The sequence below is a fragment of the Ischnura elegans genome, chromosome 4, assembly GCF_921293095.1.
Source record: "Ischnura elegans chromosome 4, ioIscEleg1.1, whole genome shotgun sequence".
Classification (NCBI taxonomy): Eukaryota; Metazoa; Arthropoda; class Insecta; order Odonata; family Coenagrionidae; genus Ischnura; species Ischnura elegans.
In genome coordinates this window covers 52,126,313-52,141,209 of record NC_060249.1, presented here as the reverse complement: position 1 = coordinate 52,141,209, position 14,897 = coordinate 52,126,313, and the positions used below count along the sequence as shown (strand labels likewise).

The window sequence follows — 14,897 nt, the reverse complement described above, 5'->3', positions numbered from 1 at the left end:
TTTCTGAGAGGGGTGGTGATGTGAAGTTGCGTGTGGATATCTTTCGGTGTGGGTTTTATTCCTGTAGACGGAGTGCGCCAAGCCTCTCCGCCTCTCTTCCTTTCCACCGTGACGTCCAGGAAAGGGATCCAACCACTCCTTTTTGTCTCCATGGTAAAATGGATGCCCGGGATGTTGCCTATTCAGGTGTTCAAGGAATTTATCTATATCTTGTCGGCTATGGGGCCAAATTACGAATGTGACATCCACTTACCTCAGCCCAAGGGAGTAAGAGTCCACGGTCAACATTGCATCAGCACTGTTTTTAAAAATATATTTCTTTTGATTTTCAATAATTTACTCTCACATAAAAGCAGCCGTAATTTTTTGTCATTGTAGAATTTTTAATGCATGCAATGTTGGTAATGACGAAGTTCGTAAACTCAATGTGACATTTTTCATTACTCAGGCCTCTTTCATATTACGATTGTTCCAGAGACCTTTGGAACTACCGTGCGTTCACACCAAGACAGTGAAACTCGTGCTGTCCCCTGTGCTCCAATCTAAAGCGAACTAGTAACTAACAGTTAGAAAAGCTTTTTAGATAAGTAGGGGAAAGATGAAGAATGATTGTAGGCTTTCCCGGCGCATAGAATTGTGGAAGGTTACACGGGATTTCCACCGGGTCAGGTTCTCCAACTCCATCTCGGCCGACGTTTCGATGGGCGAGTTGTCCATCCTCTTCAGGGCATGTTACTCCATTCAACGTGTATTCAACGTATGGTTCTTCTTCCGCCCAGATTCTTCCTTGCTGGGACAGCTTCATGAAAATAATGAAACGATGGGAGCTTCACAAAATTTTCGTCTTTCTCTTGTCAGTTACCGATACACTGCCATCTTCCTTCTTATCCATCCTATGGTCGATGATATGATGTAACATTTTCACATCATTATGCTGCTGGGCTGGTCCCCTGCAATGATGGGAGCCATTTGGCACTGTCTTGATGGCAATTCTCTAGCTCACTTTTCAGGTTCAGTTTATGGCAAATCACAAGCTAAAATCACATCTCTATCACTTCCATTCTGGATAAAGCTCCAATTTAGAGAGTTGAGGGGCAGAGGGGAATAAGGAGAATTTTTCCTATGAATTATAAATATATTTTCCTCTTACACTTACTTTCATGTAGTGCCTTCCTTGTAATTTTCTTTACATTTAATGTTTGGGTATAAATGCGTTTTTAGTGCAATGATATCAATGTATTAAGGTCATTCATCTTCAGGAAATATGTAAGAGAATAGAAAACCTCTTGGTGTTTTGTCGGAAAAAATTTCCTGAGATGTATCGTTGAAGTTTTCACTTTTAGTATATCGGTTAGTGTACTTAAATCAAGAAAATAAAACATATTGCAATCACAACTTAAATCAAGGATTTTACATCGATGAATATATGAAGCTTTGAATACTCTGTTAAATTATTTCCAGTAGGCATTTTGAAGCAAAATCTTCAATCCGTCATAAAATCAGTACTCGGCTTTGGGCAATCTTAGCTTCCTAGCAACCTTATCGCTGCCTCTTTATGACAGAGAAAGGCAAAATAGACCATAATGAATGAATTTTCTTCGATCAATCCCTCCCTTTCCTTAATTCTGATTTAAAGAAGTTCCATCATTGCCTCTATCTCCCTCCGCCATTCTTCTAGTGCTTCCTTCTTTAGCTTATACAACATTCCCATCTCCCTCTCATCCCTTTCGCACATTCTCTTCCACCTCCTCTTCAGCTCCTCCATGTCCCGCCACGCCGCTTCCGTTTCCCTCCTGTGCCTCTCCTCCCTATCCCTCCACTCGAGGGCGCGATACTCCACCGACCGCTTCATCGCGGCCATGTCCTCCTCCATGTCCTTCCTCCTCCTCAGCCCTTCGCGCCGCCAAGACTCCCTCTCCCGCTCAAACTCCCTCCTCATCTCCTCCCTCTTCTGCCTCCCCCACTCCTCAACCTCCCTCAGCCGTCCCCTCCACTTCCTCTCCACGTCCTCCTCCCACCTTTTCGCCTCCGCCCCCTCTCCACATTCCGAGCCCATCGCGCTCCACGTTTCGGAGCCGGTTGCTCCTTCCGTTTCCGAACCTGCCGTCCTCTTCGTTTCCGAGCCTTTCCGTCGCTGTCCCTTCGTTGCTGTTGCGTCATCCTTTATTCTCTCCGCATCCTGTGCTAGCTGCGCCTGCTTTTCCTCCAGCTCCTCACCTTGCAGCCTGAGCCGCTCCTCCCGCGCCCTCAGCTCCGCCTCCTTCTCCCTGAGTCTCTCGTCTTCCCTCCTCCAGTCTTCTTCCCTCTCCATCCTCGAGCGGTGCACCATTTCCTCGCATTCCGCCAGTCTCCTTCGGTCCTCCTCCGCTAGCCTACTCATCATCTTGTCCCATTCGTGGTCCTCCCTCTCCACCGTCCTCCTCTGCTCCTCCCTCATGTCCCTCTCCTTCTTATCAAGCTCTTGGTCCCTTTCCTCCATGCGCCGCTTCAGCTCCTTGTATTTTGCCCTCACCGCTTCCATAGGGGCCTCGGGAACGCTTCATCAATAAGAAAGAAAACGATTCATTAGCATTCACATTTTAAGTATGATTCAATGTTAAAGCTAACATATGGACGCAAAAGCTGGAAAAGGTTAGTGGTCGAAGCGTTGACATGGGGAAGGTAGGAAGTCAGAAAAAGATCGAAATTTTGTATATTCATGGAGAGGGTAATATATGCATATGCTAAGGGCATGGAAAAGGTAGAAAGTCAATTGGTGCAATAAATATCAGTTGCAACGATTGACAAAGTTTGCACACTAATAAAAGCTTCTCTTTGTTGGCAAACCTCTTTCTTTCGTCTCCGGTAAAATTACCATTTGGTGATTTACAAACTTTCCCATGTCAACGATTCAATTATGTTATCTGGGAAGCAGAATCAACTGGCGATGGACGAATCAAGGAAGAATCACCAGTGTAATAGTCGAGAACAGCATTCGACATTACATTAAGGAGGATCAACTTCTAGCAGAAAAATTATGCACAGACGTAAGGAAATAATTCAGCAGAACTTAAAATCTCGAGTATGCTTATCTGTGTCAGTTTGGCGTGGACGATGACGAAAGTAGCGATATCAAAGTTGGAGCATTTGTAAATTGTTGATACAGGAGGATGATGACAATGTAAAGTGAGCGCTGAGTACGACCCAGGAAGAGAGGAGAAGATAGGAGGAGAGAAGAGAGGCGTTATGATTGCATTATGAAGAAGGCGGGACAATTTAATCGCCTATATCCTGAGATGTGATGCCTGATGGAGGTAGTCAATGAGGGACAAGCAAATGTAGGCACGACACCAGTGTATTCTGTATAAAAAATACAAATTAGACCATAAAATTTCCATTTAAATATACCGGGAGCTAGAGGGTCTGGTTTAGTCCTCAGATTTTCTCAGGGACGGATGACGCCTCGGTAGCTTTACTGGCTAAAGCACTCGAACGGAAATCGGGGTATTCGGGTTCGAATCCTGGTCAAGGCGGTTGATTTTTTTCTGTAGATCTTTCGCACTGAAAATTGCATATAACTCTTGAAAACTATGTATGAAATACAAAAAAAAAAAAAGTTTCGAAACAGTTCTTTGAAATACAAATTACAATACTCCTTCGGACTAAGAAACTTAAAAATTTAAATGCCGAAGATTGAAATTTATTTATGTTTATACCCTTTCATTGTTAAATACTACGCAGTAACTAAGTGGCTCCACATGAATTCATTGGACATGAACTACGCTTTGAACAAACCATAACAGCACCTGAAGTAAGTCACCCGTCCCCCCTTCCCCTCCTCCCAATAGACCAGTGGTTACCAACCTTCTTATCCTCCCGTACCTCTCTCTATGTATACAACTAATCGTTGTCCCAAAAATGTAGCGTGCACATTGCATTGCATAATTTCACTAGTAGGTGCCACTTTTAGTTATTAATAAATGAATAAATAGAAATTTTTTAAATACCCCGTACAATATGCATACATATTTCCTGGTTGAGAGATACAAAGTTCCTGGCGTCCGCCATTACCGATTGTTTTCGGCGAACCCCCGACTGGTTCGTCGCGTACCCACAAGGGGTACGCATACCACCCGTTGGGAACCGCAGCCTTTCACCAATGCTCAGCTCAAAATTCCCAACCCTCCCCTTACCCCTACCTTCAAGTCTCTCCCCCACCCTTCTTTACCAGGAATAGGACAATATTCTCCTTCCACCCCCACTTTCCTTTGGTCACTATTTATTCTGGCAAGTTAATCTGTTGTTCCTGATGATGATGCTGTGGAGTGAAAAATGTTGACTCCTTTGAAATAAAAATGTTTGTGTAAAAGTGTAAATTATCATTATTTCGTAGCCCACTTTCCTTGAACTTCAGCCTATCCAAATTCAAAGTGTGTTTCTATATGACGTTTTGTCCTTTTCTATCTCGATGAATCTTTTCGATAGTTATTTTCGTCATTCAAAGAAAGTTTCTTAATGCCGATAGAGCCGATCAGTATGGGCATGGATGCAACTATGCCAGCGAATGTTGCCAAAGAGCAACTGTGGTAAATGAGTCTCGTCAGTGAAGAAGAAATACCGCTGATATTTAATTTCAGTTTCTTTCTGATTGTAGCATCATTTTATTAAGGGCGTTGGTAAAAGAAAAGTAGCTTTCCATTACAGTTACTTCGTACAAAAAATCAATCAATTACGAGTAGAAATTACCGATTTTAAGAAGGAAATCATTAAAAATACAGTTAAAATTACTTCGTGTGATATTTTCCGCTCTAAAGACCACCTGGCAACTATTAAGTATTGCAATTAAAATGTGAAATAATTGAGTCATAGAAATTGCTGAAGTTGGGATTTTACTTGCAATGTATACAGTAATAGCTGCTGTAACAACACAAAGGGTTTCATATCTTGTACGTATTGTAATTAGACTAAAAATTGTGGCTGTAAAAGAGTGGCTGATCCTAGACAAGCAAAGTTAATTATACCATCGGATGAAGTTCGCCATGAAAAAAATATTTTTCTTCGCCGGGATTCGAACCCGGATCTCCCGATTGCCGGTCAGACGTGATAGCCAGTTACACCAAGGCACAGTTACACCACCAAGCCATTTTCTCAGAGCGAAATTCGTGATGGGTTTCCAGCATTCGGGAGATCCGGGTTCGAATCCCGGCGAAGTCAAATATTCACTATTATAATCCATTTTCGGGTGTACGTCTGCGTGCTTAATATTTGTCTCAACGTTTCATTCCACTTACTGGGAACGTCGTCAGGAGAATGAAAATATAAACATCTATCTTACCGTTGGAAAAACTGGTTCATTGTTGTCAAGGTATTTAAAAAAGTAAATAAAAATAAAATAAAAGCCAACTTCTTAAAAACATCTACTATAAAAAAGAAAGATGAAAAGTGGAATATTGTTATTAAATTTTCGAAATATATCTCTTCCACACATGGCTTAAACTATATCCATCATCCCTGTTAAAATTCATAGGTCGTTTAGGAATAGAAATGCGATAGAAATTTCTAAACGACCTATGAATTTTAACAGGGATGATGGATATAATTTAAGCCATGTGTGGAAGAGATATATTTCGAAAATTTAATAACAATATTCCACTTTTCATCTTTCTTTTTTATAGTAGATGTTTTAAAGAAGTTGGCTTTTATTTTATTTTTATTTACTTTTTTAAATACCTTGACAACAATGGACCATTTTTTCCAACGATATGATAGATGTTTATATTTTCATTCTCCTGACGACGTTCCCAGTAAGTGGAATGAAACGTTGAGACAAATATTAAGCACGCAGACGTACACCCGAAAATGGATTATAATAGTGCATCTAATCGCTGCGAAAACCTTAAAACTAAAAGTCAAATATTGTTTCATGGCGAACTTCATCCGTTGGTGCATTTAACTTTGCTTGTTTAGGACCAGCCACTCTAATTTTTAGTCTAATTACGATACGTTACAAAATATTAAACCCTTTTTGTTGTTACAGTAGCTATAACCGTATGCATTACAAGTAAAATCCCGAAATTAGCAATTTCAAAGACTGAATGATTCCACATGTTTATTGCAATGTTTGACAGTTGCCAGGTTGCCAGAACTTCATCCGTAGGTGTATTTTACTTTGCACCCGTGCGCGTGACTGCGTACAACTTGTTCCTGCAGTGCACTAAACAAGCAAATTGCAGCACCCAAGGGCATCTGTAGGCCTAGGTAAATCAGTGACATCAGAAAAGAAATTGTCGATCACTACTAAGCAAAGATTCCAACTAAACTAAGGATTCCTCTTTCACCGTTTAGGGCAAAGTAAAATTGAGATCAAATTTCGTAAAATTGTGATCGTTACAAGTACGAAATATGTACTGCAAAAGTAATAGTTACAATTGATATTGTTACCTCTTCTCGATTACTTACCAACACTGCTTATTAAAGGCTCAATTGTTTCGTCTGTATTTTTATCAATTTTATGAAATAAAATGAAAGTTAAATGAAATGAAAGTTTAATAACTTAGAATGCCAAGTGAGTAGGTATCTTATAATTATTATTAGCCGTTTACTTCGGTGTTAACCTTTTGTCAGAACACATGTTTTTTCACTTACCTTTTTAATTCTTGGCTCTTCACTGGTTCCATCACTTTTTCAGGTTCCTTCGATTCAGCCTGCCCCATCTTTAATAAAATTTGCCTCTCTTAGAGCCTGTAATGTGAACACATTTGTATATTATCATATCAATTTCATTTCATTCATTTACCTTTACAGGTCGTCCAGGAGGAAAAAAAGGTCCAAATTACATTTTTTTAAATGTAGTTTTTGTTGCAACTTTGTATCGGCGGTTGAGTAAAGATTTTTACCTCAGGAAAACGACCAGAACAGCGTTCAAATGAAGGAAAATATATTTTTTAAAGGGGAGGGTCTCATGAATAAAAAAAATACCTTAAAATGCGTTACATACTTGCCACGACTTGATGACTTTAACCTGTAATGACGAGTTTAGCTCGTCATGAACTTTCAATGACAAAATGCGCAATAGCGAGTGTATCTCCTCATCGGATTTTCATAATTTGAGCACTATTTAGAGGAACAATATAACTATTATGAAAGTATAATAATGTTAGAATATACATAGTGTACATAAATGATTCACATTTCATGAAATATGATGCATTGTAAGGATTAAAATGATTTTATTCGAATAGCGGTGGCTGTGTTCTCCATGTTTAATGATCACATTTTATTTCACAGTTGTAAGTTGATTACAAATTACAAAATATCATTTCATTACCTACTGTTTAAAATAGAACACTGTAAAAATAAATGCAGAATAGAAGCACTATATTCGGAACTTTATTCGAAGGAGAAAGGGTTAATAAGGATCTATAGAAAAATATCTGAGTAAATGGGAAGTAATTCGACCTGGACTAGAGATATTTCTGATATTTTAATCATATGCATCCATTTATACTCTCTTCCCTCATCGCTTTTCACTGTACTTGGGGGACCTCCATTAATGACGTGAGGTGATTTTGGCGAAATCTGGACACCCGGCCCTTGCTGAGATATAGTGATATTTGGCTCGACTCCCTCTGAATTCACGTGGGATTGTTCAAAATGCGTATTTTCTGCGTAAATACTTTGATTTATATTTGATAGCGTCAGATTTATTTAAAAATAACGATTTGTTTAAATTTTTGCTATGCACGATTAGTAAAGACTAGTATTTAAGATCACTAAGACCGCAATTTTACAATAGAAACGAGGCTCCAGGACGGGCTCGCCGGTTACACTCCTGGGGCAGGAATTCTAAGCGCTAGCTTTTTTCCTCTGCCCGCTGAAGGACTGGATGGAACAAGGAAGGAGGCGCCGCCGCGATAGGAGCCCGACGACGCCTCCTGGGAGGGGATAGGGAAGGAAGGGAAGGGAAGGGACGAGGAATCCCGCACCGTCACAAAGGCGGGCGGGTCCTACCATCAGCGAAACCAATCTTACGCAATTAATGTTCTAACGATCTTGGAGGACCATTCTATGAGGAAGAAATATCCAACGATCAAATCGTTAGATACCGCAATTTTACCGCGTTTCTCCCGGAAAAAAATAATTACGTGATACTTGACGGAACCCCCCTCTCCCTCACGTGAGATTGGGTGAGAATCGGCTTGACCTTCTCTAAACGCCTCTTGTAATTGATGGATGCCCCCTTGCCTACAACGCCTGCGAGTAGTATATGTTATCCCCCTTCTACCTCCAGTTGTCTGGCACTGCCTTTCAATGCCATTTGGTATTCCCTTTCTCCCGAATGCTCCTCAACTGCATTTAACCATTCATCAAATTTCTGTTGTGAAATTAGTGGATTTTTAACACTAGGATTTCTTTTAGATTAAAACATTGTGCTGGCAGTTTAGACTGAAATCGGAATAGAATGATTACTTTTGATCACCAGATCGGTAGTTCATTTAGCAAATATATATATTATCTTCTAGAAAACAAGTTATCCAATTAATATTTGCATTTTTCTGTGCATGAATTCTTTTGAACAATCAATTCAGGGACATAATCGACACCTAACAAACGTTTCCCACCAATTAATAAATATCGTGTTATTATTCCTGGGGCTACTTATAAAATGCATTCTCTACAATCATTAATTGCAGACCAATGAGGTTTTTAACCCTTTAAAATGCTGTTACCGTGGTCAAAAATGAGAAATAATGCTAAGCAATGAGAAAAATTGAATGAAAGAACGGTACTCTAAAGATTCACTAGCACTGAATGGCAAATTAGATGCGAACAAATTGAAAAAGTCTTTCATGAGAACGTAAAAAAGTTTTGTTTCAAGAGATACATATGGAAAGAAGATACTAAGAATATAAAAAAAATGGTTATTTGACGTTTAACAGGACACACTTCAGGTCTTAAATATCATTGCGTGTCAAGATTCTGTATGATCTCTTTTATGATATGACTGATGGCATGATGATTTTCTCTTGTTCTGATCTAGGTAAATCGAGTACTCTTATTTACAATCCTTGATATACTCAGAATTTTCACTCACCTTGCTATTGGTCCTGGTCGATGTGAATGCAGTTCACACGAACGTGAGCGTGCCGAAGAACACGAGTTATCACTCCCATGAAAACGCTATCGTAGAGGCAACGTGAACGATCTTCGAGCATTGTCTTATCTCATTACTATCACCGTCTAATTTAGAGATAAGTATGTTGAGGACGATACGTCCGAGCGGAGAGGTATTAACCTCCTAGATATGTTGTCTTCAGCGCTATTTTAATGATTTGCCTGCGGTCGCGTAAAAACTCAATGGCGGAAGCTTATGGTGATTGTGACTATCACGAATATTATAAAAGAGGATAGGTACACAAGTCGGTCAATAAATATGTTGTCATTCACCGCCCATTCACCGCGGGTTTACAAAAGTCGCCACTCGCGTGATCATTTTGTTCGCCAGCGAGAGGAAGAAGTTTCAAATTTTTAAAGAGCCGAAAGGAAGACTTGCAGTAATTCTGTTTTAGAATCACTCGGATTAGTCTCTTTTTTAGGGTTATAGTTTTTTTAATGGAGACCAGATAAGCACCACCCCATACAATCGTACTACAAGGCAAAATCATCAGCAAATCAAAACCATAGCTGTTACCAACTACCACGCATGGGAAGCGATTTATAAAATAACACTGGAACCACTGAAGAGGAATTCCTCCAGTATCAGCTTTCTCGAGTTTAAATAAGAGAATATTGTGATCGATTTTATCGAAGGCCTTTGGATATCAAGAAAAAATCCAGCAGTGCGTTTATTTCTGTTCCCTGAGATATAAAAATGAGAAAGGAATCTTTCCAGAATATCTTCACGAAAGAATTTCATTTTATCAAGATATTTTTTCAATGTAAGCTTCGCAATTTCTTTCTAATATATTTTCAAAATGGACAATGGAAATCGGTCAATAATTCTGAGGTAAATTTTCATCTATTTTCCAAAAAATGGGTTTAATAATCGACGATTTAAGAGAATTAGGAAATACCCTACTTGTCAGATTTAAAATAAATGTGTAATAGAGTATCGGAGAAATGTTATTGATACCCCCCAGCTAGCACACGAGAAACGGTCTCTTGAAGAAAGGTTGGAGACCCCGAGGAAATAATAGTCTTTTAATAGTCTTCCGCGTTTCCCGGGGAAATAAGGTATAATTAGGAATTAATAACCGAAATGTATACGCATCGTGATATGTTCTATCAATATTATAACATCATAATTCTATTTATTACAAATACGAACATTATCATGCAAAATATTGCCTTTTATATAAAGTTTTGAAAACCGATTAAAATGCGGCCGGAAAGTCAACAGATTTCATCCTTCTATGGGATGGAATCGGATCTACTCTATGCAGGTCCTCTTGGAAACAACGACTTCTATTATCCACACAACTTTTACCCCTCTCCTTACCTCTCATCCCCTTTCGATATTTATTGGGTCAATTCTAAGAGGGCACAAATCTAAGTCGTTATTATTCCGATCCTCGTGACAACATTTCACTGAGTACAAAGATCACAGATTGAATCTTTGTGGTATCTTATATATTTCATCAAATTATCCGTTGAGGAGGCATGTAAGAACTTGCGAATTCAGTTCTTCAATTCTACAAAAATTCATTGATCGGAATCTTGTATTAGTTCAGGCTTCACTTCGTGGAACTTAAGTGTATTCATAATGGTGAATGTATATTAGCAAAGTCATTTTCATTCAGATAATAACTCATTATATCCCACAAATGTGAAGTGGCCAAGTTTTTATCATTAATATATTCATTAATCCACTGTACTTTTTCATTTATAATATAGCATTAGAGTATTTACGATGAGATATACGTTCCGGGTATTTTTCTAAGGAATTAACTGATCAACCTTGCACGCTTTATCCTCATCCTAGACAGTATTTCTAGAATAGAATAACATGCTAGATTCACATTCACAGCTTGCTAAGGTTCCTATCTTCATTACTCTTCGTGAAATGGCGGCCATCGTTCATTATTGAAAAATTTACTACCCAACCAGAGTCCAACCCTTTTGCGATTTTGCGTTTAATGAAATTAACACTCTAGCGAAGAAATTACAGAGTTGAACATCCTCACCCAAACGTCAACAAAGAAACAACAGGCACACTTGCCTAGAAATTCATCGTTAAAATTTTCTTTCAAGCTGCTTCCGCCAAAACTGTATGTCTGGTGCAATGTCACTGGAGAATCATCCTGGTATCGAATATTACCAACAGCATAAGCTGTCAAAGAGGTTCCATCACCTGATGCTTAACACACATCACCTATCAATCATGAAATTAAAAAATGTTATGATTTCATACATTCCTTGCGAAAGCATGGTAGGAATGGCTGGATAAAATAGAACATGGGGTAATGGGAATAGAAAACCATATTGTTGATTTGTAATTTTTCCATGAAAACATGCACGGACTCCTGCGATAACCAGTAATTTAAGTCCGTAATGTAATATTACTGTCTATATACAGCACATAAGCCCTTGGGCGCATGAGTACTTGACGAGATAATTATTTATATAAAAGAATTATATGTACATCTTCATTTTATCAATAGTGACGATCATGTACGAGAAATCAACTAGTTCTTCATTGTCGAACCTCATTCAGAATACGCCACCAGTACATGAGAGTCCAACTATACCGACATTAAAAATTAACAATAACGTGCATAGCGAATAACGGAGGGATTTTCAAAGGGACGAAATGCCGATTATATTATCGTCAACAGCCTTTTAAATGAATTAATTTGGAAATCATCGTTAGATCGCAGGTAGAAATCAATTCTTATCTCTTAAATAAATTCCAAGATTATCGTTTCAGTTATGACTTTAAAGAAATGTATTGCCAACCCCATCTAACTACTATTTTTTTTAGATGGTGAAGTTAAGACTACTACCCCATTACAACTCCCTTTTAGTTTTTCTAATAGTCGGGAGGTCAACGCAACTTAATAATCTACAGAATCATTAATAGCGTCGAAAGGATAATGGCCTTTCTTCGTGAATATATTCAAGCCACACGAACGGAGTTATTTGAGATAAATACTAAGACACATTAGGTAACGAATAATACCCTTATAGAGGTGAATAAGAAACAAATGAGAATACAAGCAAATGTCAATCATACGCGAATCGAATTCACAATGAATAAACGCCTATATCCAAGTCCTTTAGGCACGAGGAATGTAGCGCACACGCGAAAGCAATATGACATTAAAGCCACAATAATTGGCAGGGATAAACCATAATTCAGTACTTACCTTTAACCAGTGATAATAAATGCTGTTAAATAAGCAATTACAACATATGGAAGGAGGATAACGACGTAGTGTTTGTATCTTCGAAGTCAGAACATCTCAGATTGGAGTTTAAATGAGTTTGAGAGGGTGTAAAAGAGGTGAAATGAGGGCTCCTGTTAAATTCGTGTTGTACTAAACTGTATTACAATTATTAAATTGGGTAATAATTAAAATGATTGCTGTTATCATACTGTCTCCGCATACTACTTTTTGGAGAAGTAATTTGAGAAATGCGAAGCGTTGTCCTCGTGAAGATGTGGAAGTGGGAGGTGTACAGCCTCGTAATTAAAAGAAACAACGGAAAAGACTATTATTTCCTCGGGGTCTCCAACCTTTCTTCAAGAGACCGTTTCTCGTGTGCTAGCTGGGGGGTATCAATAACATTTCTCCGATACTCTATTACACATTTATTTTAAATCTGACAAGTAGGGTATTTCCTAATTCTCTTAAATCGTCGATTATTAAACCCATTTTTTGGAAAATAGATGAAAATTTACCTCAGAATTATTGACCGATTTCCATTGTCCATTTTGAAAATATATTAGAAAGAAATTGCGAAGCTTACATTGAAAAAATATCTTGATAAAATGAAATTCTTTCGTGAAGATATTCTGGAAAGATTCCTTTCTCATTTTTATATCTCAGGGAACAGAAATAAACGCACTGCTGGATTTTTTCTTGATATCCAAAGGCCTTCGATAAAATCGATCACAATATTCTCTTATTTAAACTCGAGAAAGCTGATACTGGAGGAATTCCTCTTCAGTGGTTCCAGTGTTATTTTATAAATCGCTCCCCATGCGTGGTAGTTGGTAACAGCTATGGTTTTGATTTGCTGATGATTTTGCCTTATGGTACGATTGTATGAGGAGGAGTTTATCTGGTCTCTATTGAACAAACTATAACCCTGATATAGAAGAGGCTTATCCAAGTGATTCTAAAACAGATCTACTGCGAGTCTTCCTTTCCGATCTTTAAAAATTTGAAACTACTCCCTCTCTCACGCTTTTACGTGTATAAAGTAGAGATGGGTCGAATAGCAGATTTCTTGAACTCGAATATTAATTCGTTGCTCAAATATTCGAGTACCTTGAATACCAGAATTGCGCAAAGCATATTAAACGCACGTTTCGTCTTCTATTTCACTTGACGAATGTATAAATAAAAATGTAAATATCATATATATTTTTAAAATCAACTTTATTATTTTGAATAAATTCCCCGCAGTGAGATTGCTGTTGCTTTACATCAACTATTTTCGGTTGCTTTTTCCTAATGTGCCTGTTTTTTGGAGTGTCTTTGTTTACACATTCTTGTCATCTCCAAAGCCAACTGATTTTTTATCTTCCCAACTTTATTTGAATATAATGAGAAGTTTGGGCATTGAATGAGAAGCGGTGAAAATAATTTTTTTAAATGTTGGTGTATTGATGCACTTAGCAAAGAGCCCGCGCACTTGTCGTTTTTTACTATTATTTTAATGAAAATTTCTATCCTTTTTCATCTCTGGCGCGTTATTGCGGAGCCGATGTTCGGCATTAAGAAACAAAACTGACGCCAGGGGAAGCCTGCATCTTTGCAGTCTTCGAATACGTGATGATCTTTCCAATGAGTGGAACAGTTCGAGAGTAGTAGCTCAATGCATAACGGAAGGTACCCCAAAAGTCGATTTTTTTTAACCGCCATTTTTAATTTTTTTGAGGGGCTTGGTGGAGAAACCGGGGATTTTTTTATTATTTTCCCCGATCATTTTCGATTCCCCTCGTCGAACGATATCTTTTCACCACTCTCATTCGCGAATTTGATGTAGTTCATGAACTTGCCTAAAATGGCGCTGCATGCACCCAAGGCCATATATGTGTATGGCCTTATTATGGTATATGTATTCATATGTATGACCTTGCATGCACCAAACGACTAGAATTCTCTAGATTGCTCTCTCAACACTACTCGTAGTTATTATATGGCAATGTAAAGGACTGCAAACGACTGGAGTCTTCTACGTTTTCCCGAGACAACTGCCTGCGACGTGCGTGCGACAGTATATGGAGCGAAATTCAAAGTATTCGAGGTATTTGAGATCGCCCTGTTAGCATAATCATTCGAGATCTCGAATGTGGAATACTTTCTAGTATTCGAGTATTCGCGGATACTATTCGCGCATCTATAGTATAACGTACTTATTTTTGTAAGAAGTGGAACAAAAGCATCGGTGTCATATAGGCCGGGTAAGTGGTATTTTTGCAGGGTGTCAACTCCCTCACCAAGGCCCAAATTGCCACTGTTCAGAATAAAATTCACGTAGGTGCTTTGAATCAAAAGTCTACGACTCATAACATATGAGTACAATAGGTCGGTGAAAATTTTACTCCCTAATTATGTTAAAATTGAGGAAATTCATTGTTAAATAAAATCTGACAATGTAATAATATGTTTAGTAATATCTATTATTTTTTAACTGTTGGTACAATATTTTTACAATACTTTTAACCAATACATGGATAATATTATATA

General features: G+C 38.3%; 1 protein-coding gene across 1 annotated transcript; it reads right to left on the bottom strand.

The window, feature by feature from the left end:
* Window positions 1-675: 675 nt before the first annotated feature.
* On the bottom strand, window positions 676-9,176 carry LOC124157463 (vicilin-like seed storage protein At2g18540). The gene is made up of 3 exons (XM_046532197.1): window positions 9,074-9,176; window positions 6,625-6,720; window positions 676-2,537 (listed from the first exon to the last, which is right to left on the bottom strand). Exons 2-3 carry the CDS (start codon window positions 6,690-6,692, stop codon window positions 1,631-1,633), a joined length of 975 nt encoding a protein of 324 aa, XP_046388153.1. The 5' UTR covers window positions 6,693-6,720; window positions 9,074-9,176; the 3' UTR covers window positions 676-1,630.
* Window positions 9,177-14,897: the final 5,721 nt, after the last annotated feature.